The 24,886-nt window shown below is 39.3% G+C and overlaps 1 protein-coding gene across 2 annotated transcripts in view; it reads right to left on the bottom strand.

Annotated features, from left to right (window-relative positions):
* ROS1 (ROS proto-oncogene 1, receptor tyrosine kinase) overlaps positions 1 to 24,886 on the bottom strand; it is a 106,614-nt gene that overhangs the window by 15,380 nt on the left and 66,348 nt on the right. For both annotated transcript variants that reach the window (XM_064486745.1, XM_064486744.1), the window contains 11 exons: positions 21,364 to 21,532; positions 20,547 to 20,664; positions 17,423 to 17,613; positions 15,678 to 15,761; positions 12,596 to 12,731; positions 11,233 to 11,395; positions 9,847 to 9,911; positions 8,786 to 8,915; positions 3,027 to 3,124; positions 2,597 to 2,800; positions 1,427 to 1,561 (listed from right to left, as the gene is read on the bottom strand). In XM_064486745.1, coding sequence (XP_064342815.1) covers positions 1,427 to 1,561; positions 2,597 to 2,800; positions 3,027 to 3,124; positions 8,786 to 8,915; positions 9,847 to 9,911; positions 11,233 to 11,395; positions 12,596 to 12,731; positions 15,678 to 15,761; positions 17,423 to 17,613; positions 20,547 to 20,664; positions 21,364 to 21,532 — 1,493 coding nt within the window. The remainder of the gene's footprint in view (positions 1 to 1,426; positions 1,562 to 2,596; positions 2,801 to 3,026; positions 3,125 to 8,785; positions 8,916 to 9,846; positions 9,912 to 11,232; positions 11,396 to 12,595; positions 12,732 to 15,677; positions 15,762 to 17,422; positions 17,614 to 20,546; positions 20,665 to 21,363; positions 21,533 to 24,886) is intronic.

Genomic DNA, 24,886 nt, shown 5'->3' with positions numbered 1-24,886 from the left:
TAACAGCACAAGGAAGATTTTGTAGAATTGAAATTTGGGGGGAAATTTCTGAGTGTTCAACAAATGTGTAAGAGACGCAAAACAGTGATGACTTTGCTAACCCTTCAATAAAAGTGTATTCAATACTTAGGTACACTGGGGGTTTCCCTCAAGCCCAACTAAAGGTTTTCAAATTTTGTATAAATTTCTTACCCCCAAATTAGAGAATATTCTCCCATCTGCCCCAGACAGATCATGAATCATATTTTTAGGCACCACCACCACCAAATTTTGTTGAGGGATATGTATAACTGATCTTTCTGTAAATAGTCCAGAGGCTATAAAAGCTAAATCAGAAACAGTGATTCAAATCTTCGCCTAGCTGGAAGATTTAAATAATACAACAACATTCACCAGTAGAACGTCCAACCAAAGTGCCCAGTTCTTAATCATCCTTTGGCTCCAGTCTGAATAATCCTCTAAATAACACAGCACAGTCAAGGCCGTACGACCATGGTGTGTATCCGCATACTGCTAATTCCTTTTGCACTTGTCTGTACCACACAGTTTAGCACTTTATCACATGTTGGCTTGTTATCCAACTGCTGCATGTGTGGGTCTTTTCTTTCAAAATACATTCTGAGATGCTGCAGTACCACGGCCCTGGTTTAAACTCCTCTGTCTTCCATATAATGCTTAGCATTGTGTAGTGCCCAGAACAGAGGACTTTATCCTTGTTGTCTATGTCTTCTTTTAGAAACTTTTTGCATAAAACACCTCTTAGAAAAAGTGTCAAGACTTGATATTTCTGCTAAGGTTGTTCACAAGAAGGTAGATGAGCACTCAGCAAAATAACTTGGCTTGTTTTTCCTTTACAAGTAGATCAAAATCACCTACTGTTCTGAGGATCACAAATCTATTAGAATTCAATAGTTGCCAGGATCAATTTGATAGAACCACTAATACTTACTTAGTCACTTTATGTTAAGTTCATAAATAGATAACAACCTATATAAGTAAGTAGTACTAGACCCCAATATCAGCTTTATCAAAAGCAATCTAATTTTTAAACAATATATTTTTATTTAACAGAAACTTTTAATATGTAGGTTAAGATGTTAGTCAAATCGGATCTTCCAAAATAAAATGAGTATGTGTACACACACACACACACACAAAGAACTTTTATTTATTTATTAGAATTCACTTAACCTAGAGTATAAACATATTCTGCTGTTCTAAATTTTGCTTCTGAAGTGAAATATCATGCCTATAAATACCATCGTGTATTTAGTAAATTAAGTGCCACAATCAATTTACATTTTATGTAGGATATACAAATATAGAGATTCCAGTTTTTATTTTAAAATACCACACCAGTGAGGCATAAGAGTGCATGTGCATGTGTTTTTGTTTTTGGGTGCTTATGGTAATATAATTAACTTACAGATCATCAGGACAATTTCTCGGTGGCTCCAGTCTCCCTCCGGTTTGCACATAGTTTAAAACATCAAGGTTGGAATGAGCTGGATAAGGCTGATGACCAAGAGTTAAAATTTCCCAAATCAGAATTCCAAAAGACCTAGGGATATTAAAGAGTTTGCTTTAATTATACTTATTACAAACATCATGTTTATGGTGGTTTTTGCAACATAATTATTCCTAGGGCTATCAGAGTCTACTTTGTGATTGGCATTACTGGCCCCATAAAAGGCAAATGGGAGACTTAAAAGCAAGTTGACCCCACAAAAAAGTAGAACAAGCAACTACCTACTAGTGACACTTCAAAGGTGATAGGAAGGCTTAGTGGAGGCACAAACACACAAACACACACACACACACACACACACACACACACACACACCACACTCAGCTCCTTCTCCCTGGCTGAACCTACCTATGGAGTGGAGCTCTCATAGCCTCATTATGCAGACACACTAGGGGTGAGCAAAAAAGCATGTCACCATTTTTTTCTGAGTTTGAGTGCCAGTAAATGTGGAGAGGGAAGGCATGAATTAAAAACTGGTAACACTGAGGACCAACTTTATCTCATCCCCAGTTTGGCAGAGGTCCAGTCAAGCTTAAAAGTTATTGGACAAATCTTTACATTTTGAACAGCTCTAGTCAAAAGTTTGGGGTCAACAAGCAAAAATGAAGGGTTCTATTCAAATAATGAAGAGCTGTCCAAACCTCCCCCATGTCCTAACTTTGAGATATATGATTTAAAGTCTACTTTCAAATTAATAACCAAACATCCCCAAATTGTAAGCATTTGGACCCATACTTGGACATTAATTCATAGGTACCAATTCCTATTGCTCACAGCCTCTACACCTTTGGAGAGTAGTAAGGTATCTGAAGAAAATGCACTTATTTCACATGCACAGTCAGATCAAATATCAAAACTAACTGGAGGGAGGGGTGTAAACTGCTGAGACCCAGGAACAGTCCCTCCTGACCACCAGCTTTCACTTCAGCTTGAGGCAAATCACTTAACCTCTCTGGTCTCGTGTTTCCTCACATGGAAAACAAGATTAGATGACCTTTTACGATCCCCGGTGGCTCTGACACTGGATGGCTCTGCCCACACTTCTCTGTGTCCTCCCGTTGAGCTCACCATACATCAGACTGAGTAGTGAAGAGTCCATCCATCAAACTTTCTGGAGCCATCCACCGCACAGGCAGCAGGCCTTCTCCTCTCTTTCTGTAGTAGTCGTTTTTATAGACGTCCCTGGCAAGTCCAAAGTCCCCGATCTTCACCATCCGGGATGGACTTGCATACTCTTTCACGGAGACAAGGCAATTCCGAGCTGCCAGATCCCTGTGGCAGAAGCTGTGTTTAATACTACTGGTAATAATAACAATCACAAAGTTCCAGAGACCAGGGAAGTAACACTAGCAGGTCTGCAGAGAAGAGAGATTTTAACGGAAATTATTGCTATTTTGAAGGAATGAAAATGTTTTACTATCGTTTCCGTTTTACCCAAACTATAGGTTATTATGGTGCCAATACCCATAAGAACCTTGTAGCCAGAATATCGCTGTACCTATGAATGAAGTGCATCTCCTCCAAGTAGACACAGCCTTTTGAAATATCTACACACAGGTCTACAAGGTCAACCAAGGTGAGTAAAGGGCCATGAAACTGTAAGAAATAAAAGAAAAATTACAGGTACTTTTCCAGTTTGTACAAAATATATATGTATATGTATATGGCTACATATGTATACATGTACACACATATATATGATGTTTAAAGAAATTTTTAGTTATGGTCCCAAGAAATCAAACAAAGAGGAAAAGAACAATTTATATGCTTTCTACCAAAATATACATAAATAAGACTCTCTAGTAAGCAGAGGCAATGTAGACTCTTTATGGGAAAGATCTCAGAGTGTCAGGTCAGACAGACCAAGACTTAAAACCTAGTTCTGCTACTTATGAGCTGTGTGAACTCGCTGGCATTGCTTAATTCACTAAGCAACTTTCTCAGATGTAAAATGGGAGTAATATCATTGACAGTGGAGGATTTGAGATAAGATATGTAATCTGCTGGTACATAATGGGCACTTAATAAATGGTAGCTGCTCGGATAGGGAGTAATAATGATAGTTTAATTGGTGCTGGCTAGTTTAATTATTGGCCCAATGTCACACTACCATGTCAGCCATGACAATGGCCTTATTTTCCACATGAGCCCCATAGAAACTGCTAGCACTACTCTATTTCAAGGTCACAGATTACTCTTCTCATCCAAGAGAGCCAGCACAAATACACAGTTGGGCCTGCACTGGCTGCAATGATTTCTGCATGAAAAAAGCCAGTTGAAGTTTTTATTAGTACCATATGGAAAAAATTCAAAGTTCCTTCCTGGAGGCTATATTCATATACTGTCTGTCCCTTACCAGCTCCCTGCAATTACCCTGTTTCAATCCTTTGTCATCCCTATCTGACACTTCCCAAAATTCCCATGTCTCTAGCCTCCTGTGCTTTTATTAGCTCACTTTGTTGTGACCCACTGCCTGCAGAGTCTATTACAGGATTCCTGAGCATAGCCTCCCTGGCAGCCCCAGGCTGCACCAGCCTCTCTTGGCGTCCATTTATTTTCCATAGTTTCTCTTCTCACAATCTGTGCCTTGGTCATCCTGGCCCATTTGCTGTTCCTTATACCTGCTCTGCATTTCTCAACCTCTCTCCCTTATCCCTGCTCTCATCCCTGGAATGCCCTCCTTATTCTCGATTTCCATCCAGATCCTTCACTGAGCATCTCAAAGAATTCACAACCTTGAAATCCCTTGATTCCTCAGAGATGGGTGCTCTTAAATGCTGTTCCCTCTGCCTCCCCTGACAAGCTCATGTCTCCAAATCAGGAAGAATCTGATGTGCTGGGACTCAACACTGCCATGGTCCCTCTCACCCACACCTACATCTGGTAACTAGGCTCCATCTTAATCCCAAGAATCAGTGCCCTGCAGCCCTGCTCAGGTCTGCAAGATGCCCACCTCACGACCTGTGTCTGAGTCCCAGCTGTTTCAGGGTTCCTCTGTGAGTGGAAGTCTGCTTTGCTCTTGGCAAAACCTACTCTTGAAGACATTCTTCACCAAGAATCATGCTCCTGAACTCCAATCTGGTGGCCTGTGCCCTGTTCCCTGCTGACAGATTTTCAGAAGGCTGCTGCCTGCCTGAATCTCTAACGATAACTTGCTTCTGATCGTCGCTGTGACAACCTGCTGGGACACCTCAACACCCCATGTTGTGCCTCCAAAGCTCCAGGTGCTGCCCCGGGCTACTGCCTGTCAACTCTTGTCAAACCCTTTGGACATGCTGAACCTCCATCTCTACTTATTCCCCAGTCAAAGCCTTGCACGACTCACATAGGGTAGTTTCAGAGACTGAGCTCCTGCCTTGGTTGTGTCTCAAACAGAAGACCTCCTCCTGAAGCCTCCCCATGTCTCGCCAGCTGGAAATCATCTCTCTCTCCTCTGAGCTTCAGCCGTATACTCCCTACTCCATCCTCATGGGCCTTCCCACTCTCTACCTTAAAGAGTTATTTATGTGAGACTTACCTCCCTACCACGTGGCAAGATCCCTCATGGCAAGAGCCACATCCTCCACTGTCGTAAAACATCTAGCCAAAATGTGATGAACTGAATTGTATCTGGCTATGTGTTTGTATTATTTTGTTAGACTGATCTTTTTTAAATTTTTTCTAATTTAGTACAACCTTAGAATGTCAAAGCTAAAAGGAGCCAGAGAAAGTTTTTGATTCACTATTCCATTTTATGGAGGCAGGAAATGAGGTCCTGAAAATGAAGGACTAAACTAAGCTTTATAAACCCAGTTGCAGTCAATTCTTATGAATTCAGCCCAGCAAAGCAGTCTCAGAGTGGGGAAGTGGAGAAGGACGCTTGTGGCAGTTCTGGAAAGGTGCCTCTGAGCACTCTCCGTGGAGAGCTGGCTGCTCCAAATGAACTTAGTAGGACGAGGGCTCAGGGCCTGTGGTGCTCCGCTGCAGGCCCTACACCTTTGCTCTGGCACTCAGCACCTAACGGCGCCCTGCCCTGCATGGTTGGGGTGAGGGAGATGAAGCCGGCAGGAGAGGCAGCAGCAGAATGGACGTGCCCTTGAGAACCAATCATAACCCCTGGGACACCAGCTGAACAGGGCTCATTTGGGAAAAGCAGCTCCTTGTGTTCTTCAATTCGATCTTCATTGTCCCTTCTCCTCCGCCCATCTCCCCCCCAAAACCTAAAATAATATCTGCAGAGAAACTTTCTTGCTAAAGGTGAGGAATTGAATTTATACATTTTTCGTTCCACTCTCTCCCCAAACCTTACCAAAATAACATAGAGGAAATCTTAAAATCTCACGAGCATAATCAGATCAGGAGAGTAGGTCGAGCATAATTAAACATTTTAGAAGAAGGAAAGCAGTCATAGGTGTGGTCATTGAGCAGGGTCAAGAGAGATGCAAGCTGGCTGCTGGCAGAGGCAGAAGCCAAGAAGTGAGTGATGTTTTTCTCTGTAGGACCCTGTAAACACTCTGGAATCGGAGGTAGCAAGTATCTCTGAACTCAGAGTGAGGGGCAGGACTGAAAGCAAGATGAATATTTAAAAGTTTATTTCAAGGATTAACTGGACCCCCTCATCACAGCAGGAGGCTTTCCCTTGCAAAATACACACACACACACACACACACACACACACACACACAGAGAGAGAGAGAGAGAGAGAGAGAGAACCAGACACACACAGAGAGAGAACCAGACCACCTCCAAGTTCCAGGATACTAGCCATACTAAGGCACTGTGCTGAAAATGGAGAAGGGAATTAAATGAGCATCCTCCTTCTGAGCCTTGAGACCTCCAGCCCCCTCCCCGCTCTCAAGTCCCTGAACTGAGGCTCAGGCATTTATTGCCCAGGCAGGAGACCAGCGGATTCCTCTCCGGGAAGCTGGCATATGCCAAGGAAGACATCCAGATGCTGTCATTAGGGGACCCCTATAGAACAGCAGGGTCCCACCTGACAACCAAAAGGAAGCTGCCGCAGACACAGAGGCTCCAATCAGCTTCTTAGGTCTCATTATTAAATATGAAGACCAGCCACAAATTACCAAGCTTTTGAGAGAAGCTTCTCACATTACAAACAGATCCCAGAACAAAGAGGCAAAAAGGATGTCAAGACACTGCAGGAAGCAAATTAACACTTAAAAAAAAAACTATAATTAGTATCCTAGGAAAGATAAAAGATTTTGCACGTATGGAAAAAAAAATCACAATACTGTTTTAAGAGGCAGTCAAAATATAAGAATGAGTCTGTGGAAAATGAAAATTTTTAATTCTAGTAAAAAGTTGAGGAAATCTACCAGAATTGAGAGCAAAAGTACAAAGAGTAGTAAATAGAAGAAAACAGCTAATAAAGAAAAAGGATAAAACAAAGCTGACCGTTATCCAGCTAATAGGGTTTCTAGAACTAGGAAACAGAGGGAACAAAGAGTTTTCTTCATTACCAAAGAAATAATATATATATTTAAAAAATCCCAGTACTGAAAGTCATTTTTTTTCAGGCTGAGCGTCCAGATGAGTAAAAAGTACCACAGATAAGGAGAAGTTCCTAAAATTTTCCAAAGAGGAGGGCAAAAAGCAGGACACTGATCACAGGTCGAGGAATCAGAATGGCATACAACGTTTTAAAGGCACTCGTATAAGCTAGGAAACAAATACACATAAGATTTATTTTTGAGGAAAAGGGGTATTCAACCTAGAATCCAGCCAAATTATTAATGAAGTGTGAGGGAAGAAAAAAACATTTTCTCAAAAAGAAAACAAAAAGATTTTTACTTTGTGTGCTTTCTCTTTTCTAAAACAGAACAAAGAAGTCATGGAATTGAGGAAACAAAGATCCAACATGGAAATTACCAGGGTTAATCTAGAAGTGTAGATGCCCAGAGGACAAGCACCTGTATACTGACTCTAGAAGGGAAGTGTCCAGGAAAAAAATTGGGAGGAGCTGGATTATCTGATATAATTAACCATATTAGAACAGGGCTACAATTCTGTGAGAGCATTTAAGTCTCACAGCAAATGGAAATGGAAATGGAAAAAAGCAAATGGAAGCAAATGGAAAAATGGAAAAATGCAAATGGAAGCAATGGAAATGGAAAAAAGGGGGCATGTATTTAAACTACCCAAGAAAAAACATACAATCATAGTATTTGAGTAAGTCAGCTGCAAATAATAATTAGTCAGTAATGTAAACCTGCAATATTGATTTATCTGCAAATGGTAACTGTCAAAGGATGGAGGAAACAAAGTTTTCTGTGTGCAGAGCTGGTGGGGTCAGGGCTGGCGCACGAGTAAGAGGTTAAATCCTTGCAGTCAACAGATTTCTCCCAAGGTTGAAAATTCACTGTGCAGCAATATAAGCAGAGTGTTTCAGAATGTGGAGGTAAATACCAGAAGGAACATATAGAGGCCTGGGATGTGGGGATGAGATAGAGCATGGACTTCCGTTTTTCACCATGAACTTTGTCATCTATTTCAAATGTGTACTTCAATAGAAATAAAAGCCGTAATTTAAAAATCTACAGATTTAAATTTTAGTTCCTTGTTTGTCTTAGGTGTTTCTCATCTGAGATCTAAAGCAGGTTCCTGCGGGTGCTGTCACCCCCGAGCCCTCATTCCCCACACATTCCCCGTATTTCCAGTGTCCACGCTGAGCCGGGGGCTGCTCTGGGCACTGGGGAGACAAAAAGGATGGATTGGGGCTTATGGGGCCAATAAGCACGGATGGAGAAAGACAAATCAAGGAACTGGATGGATGGCATGATGGAGGAGGTATGAAACCAGGAGTTCTGTTTTGGACAAAAGAAGTTTGAGATACCTGCGAAAATCCACACGGAAATGTCAACTGGGGAGGAACATGTAAGACTAGTACTCAGTAAAGACACAAGGGCTGAAAATACCAAGATAGGACAGGCAGGCATACAGATTAAGTGCACGGAAGGAGATGCATCTTCCAGCTCCACACACTCTCTGTTCCCCAGAAAACAGGATTCTGGCAGGGAGGGGTCCTGTTTTTTCTATTAATACTAAAAACAGGCTCAAATTGCCAGAAAATACCATAAATTAGCCCAGAGTTCTAGTTTTACTAATCCAACATGAAGGAAATACAAGGATTTTTTCAACAGAAGTCTTCTAAGTTTCCACCATCAGCCAAAACTGCAGCGTACTGAACTGAAAGGAAATGAAAAGGAACTTAGAGGTCATTGGCATTATAGAACCAATACCATGGACCCCGTTTCCTACCGTTGTCATCCGGGCTTTACGCAAATAGGTCAGAAGGTCTCCTCCTTCCATCAGTTCCAGGATAATGTACTGGGGTTCGTTCAGCAGACAGACTCCAAGCTGCTTCAGAATGTTGGGATGATTAAACTTGCTAAAGGGTGGAGAGAGACGGGCAGGATGACATGATGGCCACAAAGTGCTAGCAGAGGGCCTTTATGGAACAGAGAAATTCTTTATCTCTGGTTTCCTTCAAAACCCTGATTGTTTCTTTCCTCTCATAAATGAAAGCCTCCTTTTCCGAGTACTGGTCTGTGTCATTGCCTTACAGAGGGAATATTGCAGCCCCTAGTGGCCAACGCATATGGTGAGCACAGGGGAAGTTTTGGAAGTGACGTTTATATTAAGTATTTTATGTTTTGGAAAAGAAAGCATTTTAAACTAATACCCTTCTTCAAAAGATATTTTAAAACATTTAGGTTTTGGTCATGATGAGTAAGTGATATTCTCTCCCTTTTAGAAAAATAATTCAGACACACAGGTTTGGCTACAACTGTTTTCTCAAGATGTCAAAGCAAGTAAGCCCCAATCTAACGATTAGAACTCCAAACCTGGGACCTCATCGACCACTGCCTTGAGGTGTATTAAGATGTATCTGAGTAGCTTTCATGACCATCAGCTGGCTCTAACCTTGAAGCCAAGTTTACCAAGACAAGGGATATCTTCATTGACATCATTGTACTTAAGAGAACTCTCCCTTACTCGGTCTATTTGACCCATTATTACACATTTAGAAGAACACAAGCATAATTAAAGCTGAACAGCTTCTGAAATCACCTGCAGAACATGCTTCTTATTGAAGGTAAAAGAAAGGAAGCCCTTCTTCCTAAGGATTGCCTGTGCCCAGGCTCAGAAGACTGGCTTCTGTGCAATACTTGTCACTACAAACATATCTCCTTTTAAACTTCAGCCATGTTTATCTGGGGCATGATCTCTTATGTCAGGTCATTTTAAACATCCACCAATCAGATGCAAAGGCTTCCTACCTACACAAAGGGGAAATTATTTCAGAGCTGCCCTGATACCTCATCAAATGTGCCTCTTTCAGGAATTCAATCTTCTCCTGGTCCGTGGAGCCCTTCTTCAAAGTCTGTGCAACATAAAAATAAGCCAGGAATCAGAATAGCAGGCGTTTTGGTGAGTTCAGTGGGTTAGTGGAGACAACCCCTGTTTTGCTTTGTAATATCTGCCCTAATCATAAAAATTGTGTTCTAAAATTGTCCAGCCTCCCTTGCAAGTGGAGGTGGTCATATGACTCAGTCCTGGTCAATGAGATGTAAGGGAAAAACTGCTGAGGGAGAGAGGAGTGTGTGGGGAACTTTTACTTTCCTGAACAAATACACCCAACACCATCCTTCCCCCTCTCCGTGTCCTGAATGAAGATGTGATGCCTTATTCTTCGGCAACCATCTTGGGACCATGAGGCACCACACATGTGCAAAGCTGAGAGAATTTCAGACATGCTGGCTCTGACCTGACACAGTACTCCACCACAGCCAGCAGTCATCTTGTTATGTGAGAAAAAGAAACACTGGTTTAAACCAGTTGAGGCTGGAGTAAATTAAGGCTTGCAAATGCTATCAATTGGAAGTAGAGAGAATTCTGCCAACTTTTCTGGTTGTATATAGCCCATGCTCAAAGCAACAAATTCCTAACAAGCAGGGACCAGGATTATTACTCATCATGTAAAAGATTCATCATCCCTTGATCAAAAGAAAGTTTTTATAAAAATATGAGAGCATATCCAGTGCTTCCTTAAAATTACATCAAATACATCCTGATGGATAATTGTGTAGTACAGGGGTCAGCAAACTACAGCCTGTGGACCAATTCCAGCCTGTCACCTATTTTCGTATAGCTTAAGATCTGAGCATAATTGTCCCATTTTTGTTTTATTTTTTCCATTTTTATTGAGGTATAATTAACTTGTTACATTTTTAAATGGCTGGAAAAAGTTAAAAAAACAGTACTTCATAACACATAAAAATTACATGAAATTAAAATTTCTGTTTTCATAAATAGTTTAACTGGAACACAGCCGCACCTGCTCATTCACGTACTGACTGCGGCCACTTTGGCTGCAGTGGCAGGCTTGCATAGCTGCAACTGACACTGGCCAGCAAGCCTAAAACTTTGCTATCTGCCCTGGTACCTAGCACCCCAGTTCTCTTGTAGTATGTTTGAAGGGAAAAACTTTCTGCCGAGTCTTAGCTAATTAGTAACCTCAGAGGTCACTGTTCACAACAGAGCTTATGCAGAAAATGGGGGGGAAATGTGATTTCTGTAGCCATGGGTAGGCTTCTACGCTCTTTTTTTGGTTAAGATCACTTATCTTCTATCATAGTTGTATCCGTGTAAATCTGTGAAATACGCTGACCTGACACACCGAGGAGTTAAAAGACTCACAGTACCTTCACTGCTACTTTGGTTTCTCCGCTTCCAGCTCCTAAGATGTCTACTGCTGTCCCTTCATACACTTCTCCAAAGGCCCCGCTTCCTAACAAGAGACGCAGACTCAGTCTTTCCCGAGGGAAGGCAGGAAGGCTTTCAATCTCCTCTTGCGTCGGAAGAGTACTGGAAAATAACGATATTTTCGGTCTCAAAATACATATGGTTTACAAGTGGATGCTGGTGTTAGTGTTTGAGGGAGAAAGAGGATGAGAAAGAGGGAGAGAAATCTCATGGTTTTGCAACACAACAGTGCATTCCATGTGATCTAATGACATGTTTGCATTCCTATTCCTTTCCTAGTCCACCATCCAGAATATTCCTTCTCTATTCCAAAATGCACACAGAGCATATTACTACACTTCCAGGCACCTTCATTTTGACATCACGCCTGTGTGTGCATTGCCTCAGGATTTTTCACTATAATTTGTTTAGTTAAAGTTACCAGTAATTAATTCCTTCAGGGTACCAATTTGTGTAAAAAGCTATTGCAAAATTAGTAATAGATACAGCTGGGCTTCTGAGCTCAGATGCTTTTACTTTATTTCACACACTTGATCTCTCATGTAAAACAAAATTTACTATGACCACAAAATCACTCCATGTCCATCAGGTTAACTTTTAGAAAGCCAAGCTTCTTACTTGGTGTATTACAAGGCAGGTGGAAATCCATTAAAATGCTTTTTTTTAGAAGAGAATCGAATATCACATGCACGACATATTTTCTCAAGGAAAAGTCACCTCTGTGTCTACTTCAAATCCTTTGTTCCTATGTCCTTAAATTAATTTCTCAAAGCAGGGCCCATGACTACATAATTCCTTTTTGCATGGAGCATAATATACAATGTACAATGAGACACTTATACATTTTCTTTAATTATAATGATGGTGGAAGTTCAAAACTCATCTATTTTAGAGAAGTTCTGTAGGCAATCACCATACAACTTCTGAAAATAAAATAAGATTGACTTAATAGCACACACAAGAGAACTTAAAATTCTTCAATTGCCTCTAGTTGAACCAGTCACGCTACCATCTACTCCCTTTCGTGTAGTATTTATCTCCTTGGTTTATTTCTTTTTAAATGATGTGATAACACACTGGAAAACAATTGGTTTTGTTTCTTTTTCTTAGGATAAGATAACAACATAACTCACTATCCATCATAGGTCACATTTCAGAGGGAAAGGGGATGTTACTTTAAAATATGCCAGAATGATGGGCATGAACCAGGACATCCCTGGACAATGTGACATGCACGGGCACTCTCTCTAGAGCTGCCCACCCTCCATCCAGGTGTCCATGGAGATGGCTCAGGTTACATACTGTATCGCATAGCAGGCATTGGCCAGTCCTACTCCAGTGGCCAGACCCCGAAGTTCGCCCAACTCTTTGTCTTCGTTTATGAGAACTGTCAGCCCTTCCTTAGGAGTTTTTTGATACTTTAACCTTCTATGCCAGACTATAAAGAGAAAAAGAGCATAATTTACAAAATAAAACACTGCTTCCCTATTCTTTAGGAAATGCCAACAATAACATTTTTAATGTTTATATAGAAGAACACTCTTGATAGAATAACAGAATTTGATTGAAAAAAAATACCTGTAATAGAAAAACTAATTAAATCCAGGTACAAAGCCATAAAGAAAAAAAACAGGTAAGTTACACCAAATCACTTTTTCCCTCACTTCTCAGGGTAAATTTTGATCTATTTCTTATTGCTGTTATAAACAAGCTGAAGTATCTTAATATCAGAACTTATTTCTCAAAATCACCCATAAAGTCAAAATAAACCAAAACATATTTGTGTAATAATTATTAGTGATCAAATTCATTTCTGAATCCAAGTATGTTCAGAATGGCACACTTTATTTTAAAATGTGACTACAAGAGTGTCTATCCATTGTTTTTCCTATACACATAGTCAAATACACAGAAAAGTTATTAGAATGAAATCTACCACGCATTAGCAGCTGTCCTCCCTAGTCGTGGAATCATGGGTGATTTGTATTGTCTTCTTCATGTAATGAGCAAATATTATTTTTGTATCATAAAACATGAGTAGTATTTTTCAAAGATTAAAATACAATTATGTCATTAAGATCACCCATCTATACTAGAATATTGGCTCAGAAGTTGAAAACAGCAAGGATGCTCGGTAAGATGATGATTAAAATTTGAACTTTATTCCTTAGTAGCTTCTGTACTCAACGGGTTAGAGTTTTACTCAAGTGAAACTCCATCTGAAGGACCACACAGAGAAAGATCTTAAGTACCTCTGCGAATGCAATTTTTCAAACCCAAAATGCCCTCACCACCCCTCTTCATTTTTAAAGGCCCAGCTTGAGGCCCCACAGCCTCAGGGATGCCTTCTGAGACCTCTGCAACCTTGGCAGATCTCTCGTCTCTGACTTACAAGACCACTTGCGTCTCTGAGCACTGTTTTGTCACTGGCTTGTGCGTTTCATGCACTACTACTGCCTTTTATTGTTGTTTAACACGTATCTCCCTATTTATCTTTTCGCGCAGGTATGTCTTATCTCCTTCGTTAAACGGCAAGCTCCCGAGGTAAGCAATTGTATTTTACAGCTTTATATTTCCCTCTGCTCCCAGCACTCGGCTCATGTTGCACATCATGTTGCAAAGCAAAGGCTGTCGATGCTTATTTTAAAACCCTTGCTTCAATTTTGTGTTTACGAGTATGACTCGTAAGAGCCCTCAGCACAGTACATATTTTTAAACAATTGCTACTTTTCATTATTTGAATCACTCGATCTTTTCTCATGCACTCTCACAATCCTACCAGTAAAGCCACATGCACCACTCCTAAAAGCAAAAGAACCAGGTTAGCTTAGCTACGCTCAAAAATCCATGAGTTTTAAGTAGAATAAAGACCTTTAAGTCCTGAGAAAGTCAGATATCCATAGGATGTCTTGAAAGCACAATAGGTTGGCTGAAATTATCTCATGTTCATCCACTAGAGTTTTAGGTTTGAACAATGGTGATGTACAAGTTGGTAGGCAAAGGTCAGATGAAGGATCCTTCATGTACTGCTCCTTCCCAGTAGGAGAGCAGACAAGCCGTCAAGCCTATATGCCAACTGCCAAATATACTGCAGTCATACGCGTAACTCTGGAGGGGCCGGCTTAGCAGCACAAACATCAGCTGTGCAATACGTAGACTCCCTGGAACCACAGGTTAAAATCCTGGCAGGGTCAGCTGAAATTTTTAGCTTTCCAAGATAGCTGAAGGAATAATATATTCCATTTATTATCTGTAAGGAATCTCTGAAAAGAAATCTCAGTTCAAGCTTCAATGTGCTAAGAGCTTATGACTTCAGTTCAGGGAAGGAATAAAGATTTAGAACACTTAGTGAAATATTGGCTTTCTTTATCCTGAGAGTTTAACTTTATATTTGTAACTTTTCCTTAAACTTTCCCTTATGTATGAACAAAAAAGAAGCCACAATTTCCTAAACTGTTTGAGTGTTCTTTTCTGGTATGACTGTCTTGTATATGTCTTTCTTTTAATGCTTCAGCATGTCAGGGACTCATGTATTAATAACAATACAGTTAACTGTATATTTTATAATTCAAACCATGACATTTTGGGGACTGAGAGAAAGTACTATTAATGTTTATGCTGAAACAATAGGAATGAAGCAGGATATATGACCCACTGTGGTAACTCTATGGATTCAATACGTAATCATCCCTTTTGGGGTTGTCACTGTATTTTCTCACCATTACATGACATCTTTAAAAAAAAAAAAAAGACTTTTAAGACTAACACATTAGTATAAAATGAGTGGCAGGAAATAGCTAGCTTTTCTCTACCTAACCTAATTCTTCTGCTTTACTGGTCATTTACAAATGAGCAGAGATTTGAAATAAGCCGGCCAGACATCTAAAAGCGAGAGTGAATCCTGTAAGCCAGAAATGGATCTTCTGCAAAAGAGGCCCTGCTCATTCCAACCCAGGCTGTCTGCCTGGAGACCCAAACTATCCCGACCAAGGATTGTCACTGGTCTGCCTTTAATCCTATACTTTTTTTTAATACCCAGAGTTATTTTTCTTTTATTTATTTCACACTATAAGCCCCCAAACACTTGTTATGTAGCCAGTCCATAGTAAATACTTTTTAAAGAAGGCTAAAACTATCTTGCAAGTAGTTTTATCTAAAATGTACCATGAAGTATAAATACAGATATATTTTTCATAAAATAGTTTTCCCAGATGAGAAAAAAAATTCACAGAAGTTAGTGGTTATCAAAATATATAGCCAAAGGTAGCATTGTGAATTTTATGAGTTTATTTCATGTGGGAGATTAAATAAACTAAGAGATAAATCAATTAATATGATCAAGTAAACAGTTTATGACCTATATTTTAAAATCTATTATACTTACCAAAAGTCAGTGGAATTGTTATAACCAGAAGTATTCCAATTATAATAGTAAGTATAAAGCTTGTTTCTGGTATCCAAAAACCATCTAATTAAATAAATGAGAAAAAAGCAATTAATTCAAAGAATAAAACTAGATTGTCTCAATGATATGCCCAGTATGCCTGCGTTAGCTCCTACTGGATTTTTGCAAGCCAATTGTTACAAAACCATTGGTAACTTGAAATTATCCACAGTGAGAGTATTTACATCAGGAGAAATCAAAATCAAGTTTTTTTTTTTTTATTTTCCAACATATCACTGGGATATACCCACCCCATCTCCTTCTTTAAAATGGCTGAGGAAACATGGGACAAAGAAGTCTCAGTCTTCGTATACCATATAGTTGAGAGTATTATTTCTTCTCTAACATCTTCATCTACATTTAACTCTATGAATATTGAACTGAGGATTACAAACATGAAAACATGGTACCTGCTCTTAGGTAGTTTAGTCGAGCAGAGAAGGCAAACCTGTAGACCAGTGCTTGGCAAACAGGCTGCATCTGGGATTTTGTACCGCCCATGAACTAAGAATAATTTTTACATTTGTAAAATATGATTTAAAAAAAAAAAAAAGATGCTACAGAGATCGAATGTAGCCTGCAAAGCCTAAAATATTTACTATTTGGTTCTTTTCAGAAAAGGTTTGCTGAGCTCTTACCCAGACGACTAACTATAATACCAATAAGAATGATGTAGGTTTTGTATAGCATGATGGGCTGTGTTTGCATAAAATGCAACAGTTCATTTTGCCTAAGGAGCAGCAGTTAAGCATCACAATGGGTTCATTTTAAATTAGGCCTTAAAGGATGAGAAGAATTTCAATTGACAGAAAGTGAAGGAAAGGAAACCCCAGCTAAAGGCAAATGGAAGGTGAGGCAAGACTTCATTCTAGACTCAGGGAAACAAAGGCTGAGGACCTAGTGTCATGGAAGTTTTTTACCTGTCCGGTATGGCTCCAGCATAAGGACAAATATTAGGAAAGATGAACCATCACTGGGGGCAAATCATGGAAGACCTTAAATGCCCTAGAAAAGTATGCTCTTGATTCTGAAGGCAGTGAATGGAGAGCCATTTCAAGCATTTCAGAGAAGGGCAGAGTGATCCAGCTTGTACTTCAACTAGATTAACTGTCAGCAGTGGGGCTAAGCCAAGAGCACAGGCAAGAAATGGCAGCTTAACTTAGGAAAGCCAAGGTAGAAATAGGAAGAGAACTTATTAGACAGAAATCAAGATGGTGACTGGGTACAGGAAAAAAGCAAATAAGGAACTGAGATTTCTAGCATATGTAATTAGAAAGATGATGTATTATAAACTAATTTTGTATCACATATACATATAATTTAGTATTATAAACTAATATTGGGGAAGAGACAAAGTAGAATTTTAGGCCATGAGGGTACCAGAACAGGATAATAGGTCTGGATAAAAACCAGACTGTGGACAAACTTGGAAGTCCATCTAGGAGCATGGACCTGATGTGGGGGACATTAAGGATAAGCTGATTATTACTGAGGAGAAAAACGACATGCTGATATTGATGTCTTAGGAAGATCACATCAGATGAAATGAATAGTTCAATAGTTTGGATGATAGTCTGGTGAAGTTAGAAAGTCATTCAATTTATTGCTAATGTTAAGAATTCACTTATTTTTATCTCTGAACCTTTGCATAATAAGCTAGTATGTAGACAGACATGGTAACATACCTCCAACTAATACAATATCCTCACTGATTCCACTATAGTCACCAAACCCCAGATTATTTACAGCTACTACTCTGAACTGAAATGTTCCTTTCAGGTTTTTGGACTTCCATGTGCAAATGCTACTGCATGATCCATTAAATGCCACCTTCCACATTAAATTCTCCTTCTGTGAATCATTTGAAGTGCCCTTTCTGCAAAAGAAAGAGCAAAATCATAAACATAGGAAATATACAAGATAATATATGTGTTATTTCCAGATGCTCATATATCATTTTAATGACAGAACTCCAGAGTGTCTCCTATTGCACACTTTGCCCTTGATCTCATTCCTCTCACATGGTTTGGCTACAGAACATAGCAGAGTCTTACAAAGTCATCTCAGCAATGCATGAGGCCAACCAACTCAGGCCATCTGGAAAGTTATGAATAATCAATGGCCAAAAGAAAGCTGAAGGTCCTTTTCCTGCTCTCAGAGTGTGTAAACTTTCTTCAGAATTCCAAACTCATAGGGCAATTATTTCATAATTTTTAACTGGGAATTTTTAAATTTTTCTTAATTTTCAGTCTCTTTTGCTATCTGTACTTTACTTATGCTGTCCCTAGATAAAACACAGAACATAAAATTGATAAGGAAGACATAATAGTCCAGCTACCACAGTTATCACTACATCTGAGATTCCAAAATTCATTGCTTCCATTTTTATTGGCCTGCACTCTACTGCAAAGTCAATCCTCATTATTTTTCATGTGAAAAGTGGAAAGAGAGCAAGATCTGAGTTCAAAAGACATGACTGAAACGACTTTTAACAGAATCATAGACTGAAGGCAAGTTCAAGGCCTTCCAATTATGCCTTTTCTGACAATGAACCTTTCAAGTCTGAAACTTTTCAGACCACAGTGGTTTTAAAACTTGGTACCAACCCATAGCTAAGCTTGAAGATATGTAGGGAAGCCGGTTCTACTCCTACAAATTGAGTGGTTGTCCTGAAAGAGCGACAGGGACAAGGAGGGCTGAGCCTCTGAGGGACAGGGGATGAGCAGGAACATCAGGAGGACCAGGGCAGCAGGGCTGGTCACAACTGTTACCAGGACCACCCTGAGCAAGGCTTTATGGCACTATTTTTGTATGTTGTGTGAAGTTCACATTGCGCCCTGGCAATTTCATTGTTGAACCCAGACAACTCTGATCCAGTAGAAAGAGATCCTTAAAAATGTATAGAGTGGGTCTTCACAGATATTGGCCATTGAGGAAGAGAAAGAATTCTGATACTGGTTGAGCACCTTCTGTTTACAACACACAGTACTGGGCTTTTCACATGTTGTTTCACTTCATTGAGCCTTCACAACAACCTAAAGAGGTAGATAGCATCATCCCATTTTACAGATGAGGAAACTTAAGTTCAAAAAGGAATAAAGCAAGGATATAAACATGGTCTGCATACTAGGTTGAATACTGTCCCCCCAAAATTCATGCCCCCCAGAGCCTGTGACTATGACTTCATTTGGAAATAGAGTCTTTTCAGAAGTAATTCAGTCAAGATGAGGTCGTACTGGATTATGGTGGTCCCTAAATCCAACGTCTGCTGTGCTCTTCAGAGGAGAGAAATTTGGACACAGACACACACAAGGAGAAGACCATGTGATGACAGAGGCAGAGATTGGAGTGATGCATCTACAACCCAAGGAAAGCCAAGGACTTCTGGCACTCCCCAGAAACTAGGCAGAGGCAATGAAGGATTCTTCCCTAGAACACTGTCCTGCCACCATCTTGATTTGACTTCTAGTCTCCAGAACTGTGATAGAATAAATGTCTGTATTTTAAGCCACCCAGTTGTTGGTGCGTTGCTGCCCAGGGAAACTACTACAGTCTGGTCAGCTCCCAGAGCGTGCGTTCTGCACCACGACCACCGTGGCACCACCAGCAAGTTCACAGGGTGCACAAGAGCGACCTGCCTGAAGAAGTTACTTTGAGATGCTGAAGGTACAGCAATTCACTCTATTATCCCACAGTCCTAGTCCTGAGAATAAAGACTCAGGGACAGGAAAGGCAACGTATTTATGGAGCTGTGCTTAAGGTGTTACTGAGGGGAACACACTACAGAGGTCCTAGCAAGACTGTGGAGTGGCCTGGCTGGTAAACATAATTGCATTCATAGGCCACCACGATGTATTTGCAGGTCAGAATGTATTTCACTCTGCATGAAAAAAAGTAACAGAAATTTCAAGAAGGTTTCAGTTAGAAATAGGGCCAACGTAATTCTCTAGCATGAGCAGGAAAAAAAATTTTTAAGGTTATGGGAATGCCAGAACAAGATGAAGCAAAAATAGATCTAAAGCTCAAGTTGCCAGGACTATAATTATGGAAGTGACTTTTGTCCTTGGAGCTTCTTAAAAGATGGCTTCATAGTCCCGTGAGGGGAGTGTCTGTGGAATTTGGAATTCTCCCCTCAAGTTGGCATGAAATCAGCTCATCTGAGCCAGTTATGATCCACACAGCTCCCCATACTGGCCGGATCTGAGGTTGCAGTATGTTCATCAGCTGCATAGTTTTCATCAAAGGCACATTTTCAGTCCCTGGGAACACACTACAAACTGTAGTCTTGACAATGGATAGAGAATCCTAGGTTGCCTATACACTTCAGACCATTTCAGATCTTGACCTGATTTTACATTCTGAAAACTACCTAGCTCATTGCCAGTTCTCACTAGACATTGTTCATCTTCCTAGAACAAATTAGCATCAGAAATTTACATGCATACCATCATCTAACAGCAAACATCAGCTCAGCTTCTTGAACAGAATAGATATTAAGTAAATATTAGTTGCATGCTCAAAAGACTGAATTGTTTCCTTTATGGAAAAAAAAAAACTTTATGTTTTGACAAGCAGTTGCAGATTTCTGAGAAGAATGATGTTATCTGCCTTATAATTGGAGTGCCAAGGCTGACCACTAGGCATTGAGCAAAGAACGTAATGATGCATACAAGGTCCTTAAACTAAAGATCCTTTTTGTTTATTTATAAACACACGTGCATAAATATGATTAATTTTGATCTAATAATATCTTACCATTAACTGCTTAGCCCTTTGTAGTTTACAAAGCATTTTTGCAAACAGACATACCTGATTTCAAGGATATAGTACATAAGTCTGCTTCCATTATCATCAGATTTTTCCCACTGTATTGAATTTTTACTCCCTTCTAATAATTTTGGGATGCCTGGTTTACTTGGGACTCCAGCTTTGGAAACAAAAGAAAATCTGATTGATATGTTAGAAGTACAAAATATTCTGCATAACATCTTTCTGTAGATTATATTTACTAAAGGAAAACCAAATACATTAAAGAAATGTTCAGAAATACTCTCATCTAAGAATATTTTTAAACGAGTATCTTAAGGTTTTATTAGTGATGGATTAGATGAATTAGTGATAGGAGTAGCAATATATCTTAACTTGAGAGGAAATAAGTGATGTAAATAAAAGACTATTGTAAGTTTTGGAGCGTTTTCCCCTGATTCTTAACAGGGATCAACTTGGAGTTAGGGTATACCTTATAGAACACTAATTTAATGTATATGTTAGTTTTGTTTTGGGTTTTTTTTTAAGTATTTGGTCATAGTATTAAACAAATATTTGAACACTCAGTAACACTATTTCCATTTAGTTCTTAGTGCAAAATATTATAGCTAGACAGGAAATCAGAATACTGAAAGGTGAAATAATTTTATCCATTTCAGGGCCCTGCAAGGCCAGATGAGTATTAATTCTCCTTGCTGCCTGTAAGAACCCTTACCTCTTTTCAATTTCTTCAGTCAAGCTCTCAAAATAGTAATTTACTCTTTTAAGAAAAATTTCAACCTCTATTAGCAAAATAAGCGATGAGAAAAGAACTGAGAAATGTCTAGGGTTTTCTGAGTGTTGAGAATGTTGTCCTTACATTTAGTCTTAAAGCTTTCTGGAAGAGACGTGCTGTTTTCTCCTGTCCTGTACACCACCACTACTCGGACATTATAGGAAGTATAAGGTTGTAGATCTGTGATGTTACAGACATACGCAGGACCTTGGCTGCACGAAGCTGTAACATGGTAAAACTCATTGTGCTTCCACTAGAAAAAGAAGGCTCAATTAACATTTTTGTTTCTTTAAGAAAAACTTCTTAAACACAGAAATTAAAAAGCCTGTGGCAGGCAATTAATATTTAAAGTTTACTTTTTATTAAAAAATAAGAGCTTCTTTATGCATTTTTGATCCCACCACCGACAGCCATTTTATTTTTTATGACAAGTTGTAACTAACTTGAATGATGGTCCTCAGGGCAAGCCCAAGGTGGGGCAGGCACCTCTGACTATATATCATCAGGGAAGATTCAGAGCTTGACCCCTCGCTATCCCTAATCATAGGCATCTTTATTAAATCAGGATGGCTAACGACGCAAGTTCACAGCTTAGGGAAAATGATGGCTCAGAACTGATACTTTCAATTCCACAGATTTGATCATTTGAAAATAAACAATAATACTTTCACATATTTTGATTATTTGAAGAAGTCCACAGCGACTTATAAATTAAAACATTTAGTTTTTCCTCTCCAAACCCTTTTCAGACCTCTAACTAACATTCCTTATTTTTATATATAGGAAGCCTAGTTTCCTGAAGGAAGGAAAATTTTGCCCACTATCACTTAGCCACTAAGTAGCAAGGTTACAAGTTAAATATAGGAAATGTTACTTAAATTCCACTTTAGATACTGGGTCTCCAATATAGCTATCTTAAACTTCTTTCTCTGTAACTTTGCTTTAAAAAAAAATCTGTGTATTTGGACCCTTAATATCTTATTTGAAAATGGCGATTTTTTTTTCAATGTACAAATAGGAAAAGACTGAGGATGTGGCATTCTGTCAAGGGTTCTTAGTGTATTTTCCCCAGTAGAGTTTCCTAAGAAGGTCAGTTTCCATAAATAAACCTTACTTTACATCTCCTTTTTCCTTTAGCACTCACAAGGTCATGTCATTCCATTCGATGGGCATTTTATGTCAGTTTCCTATTCAGTTAGAAATGATTTTCTATAGAACCCTTAGGAAGTAGACCACCTTGTTACAGAAAGAAAGGGGAACAGAAGGAATGAAAAAAAAAAAAACAGAAATACTGATGTCAGGGACATTGCCTGTTAAACTCATAAATGTATCAATCCCACTGAGACATACAGCTGAATGAAACAGATGCATTGGGTCTATAATATTTACTCTGAAGCCTCTGTAAGAGAGAAGAGGAGAGAAGAAATGTTGACTCCTGGCTTAAAATTTTTAGCCCTAAAAAATTATCTTTTTCTGGTCCTGACTCCTTAATGATCTGCTATAGAAACTACCTTCAGTGAATAGTCTAGATAGTTCAACATTCCACACCATCCAGGAATTAGCAGAGCTCCTTGGGATGTCAGGGAGATGCCTGACCAAGGATATTGCTGGAAAACTGTAGATTATTGGTCTCACCACAGCAGTGAATGTTCTGGGCAGGCCACCAAGTTGAGAGGTGCCACGGGTCCTTCCCTAGGAAATCACAAGGGAGTCAGGACCTTCCCTTTGTCAGAGACCAACAAGTGCAGGAGAGGAGGCTACTACAGAGGACCTTCAAATTATTTGGACAAGGGTGTGGGGGAATGCTGCAGACCACAATGCCTCAGAGGCCAGCATTTCAGGAATGTTTGGTTCTTGTAGGGGTTCTCCTGGAAGCTGAGAAAAACACAATTTTAATGGACTTCTATCAAAAAAAAAAAAATTACCAAAGCGAAATTACTTGCTTCTCCTCAACCTTAAATTGAATATATTCTTCTGCTGTACACCATTGTGATAAAGAATCTATGGAATTTAAGACCTAGATAGAAATTTAGCCTTGTGCACTGATTCCCTCACTCTTCTATGAAAGGAAAAGATGAAGACTGGAAGTTTATCCTTTTCTCTTTTCATTTCTGAAAAATAAACGATTCATTAAAGATAGACCTTCACCCTCATCACTCTCCCTTCAGAGTTTCAGTGTGGAGTTACAGGACCATTTCTAGCTGTCCTATCATTATGAGCTAAGCTCAAGTTGCTCAAAAGAGATAAAACTTTCTGACTAGATGTCATCACCAGCCCTCTCAGAACACAGCCTTCTACTATGCTCATCAATTGGTACTTACAAATGGTCACACATGTAGAAATGATTGTATCTTACATTTTTTAGCATCACGATTCCCTAAGTAGTCTATCTGGAACCTGTATGCAGCAAGTGTAGAGGAAGTTTTGAAACAAAAAGCATTGCATAAAAGTCATGAGGTCTGAACAGGTGGTCTTTGTCTGCTGTCCCTCTCCCGAACTTTTCAAAGTTCGGGAGAGGGAGGTGGGTGACAATGACTCATGTTCCTTCCATGGGCAGCACCCAAGTAGGACTGCTGGAGAGATGAGTCAGCCCCCACGGGTCCTCCCCTGCCTGGCTGGTGATGTCTGACTCAGCGTGGCGCCTGTCTGGGTCTCCAGCTTCTCATCAGTAAAATGAGAGGCTAGAGGCATCATCTCTAAGGTTCTTCCTCATTTCATTTCTTTGATCTAGGAAATGAACTTTACATCCCTCCCCTTGACTTCAAACTGAACCACATTAAGCTTACTTAAAATAGATGTCCAGAAAAAGAGGACCCTTCAATTTCTCCAATTTAAAACTGAAGTTTTATGAGATGACCATGTTTTAAATAGGCAACAAATTATCATAAACATACTCAGTGGAAAAAGTCCGATTAAACTACAGTCTTTGGTTTTATCAACTCAGTGTTCACTGTTGTATCACATTTTTCATAGTTTTTACTTTAAAAGTACAAGATTATAAAAAATATTTTATATAGTAAAGTTTTTAAAACATCCTGGGGTACATCCTTCATTTTTAAAGAAGAGTGAAGCCAGAGCTATACTGATTTATTTTTAAGTTCCCACTGAAGGAAACTTTCCTAATCAATCTTTACAAATATGAACACACAAACATACAGTATTTTAAAATTAAATGTCACAATTATAAAAACGTAATAAGTTTATACCATCCCAAGTGTATCAATATAAAAATCAACGTAGACTTTCCCTAGCAGTGAATTAATTATATTAATTGATGCTTTAAAATTCAATGGATATTTTATATTGGTTAATGCGGGAAGATTTTTGGATAAGGAACCATTTAAAATTTACAAACCAAGCTCAAACTAGTCTGGAATAAACTAGTTTTACATTTACTTCTCTCCTGCTGCCTTAAATGGTTGAAAGAACATTTGAAAACAAGGTTTGGGGTTTTTGTTTATTCATTTCTTGCATTTTTTCATAGAAAACACCAAATTGCCGTGAACTTTAAACCAGAGAACTATGGCGATAACATCTAAACCAAGGAAAATATTATGAAACCAGTAAACCATAACTTACACCCTTTTACATGGAGTCTTTTAAGAGC

The sequence above is a fragment of the Camelus dromedarius genome, chromosome 6 (assembly GCF_036321535.1).
Source record: "Camelus dromedarius isolate mCamDro1 chromosome 6, mCamDro1.pat, whole genome shotgun sequence".
NCBI lineage: Eukaryota > Metazoa > Chordata > Mammalia > Artiodactyla > Camelidae > Camelus > Camelus dromedarius.
Note: the sequence above shows the minus strand (reverse complement) of the source record. Positions and strands in the feature narration are given on the sequence as shown.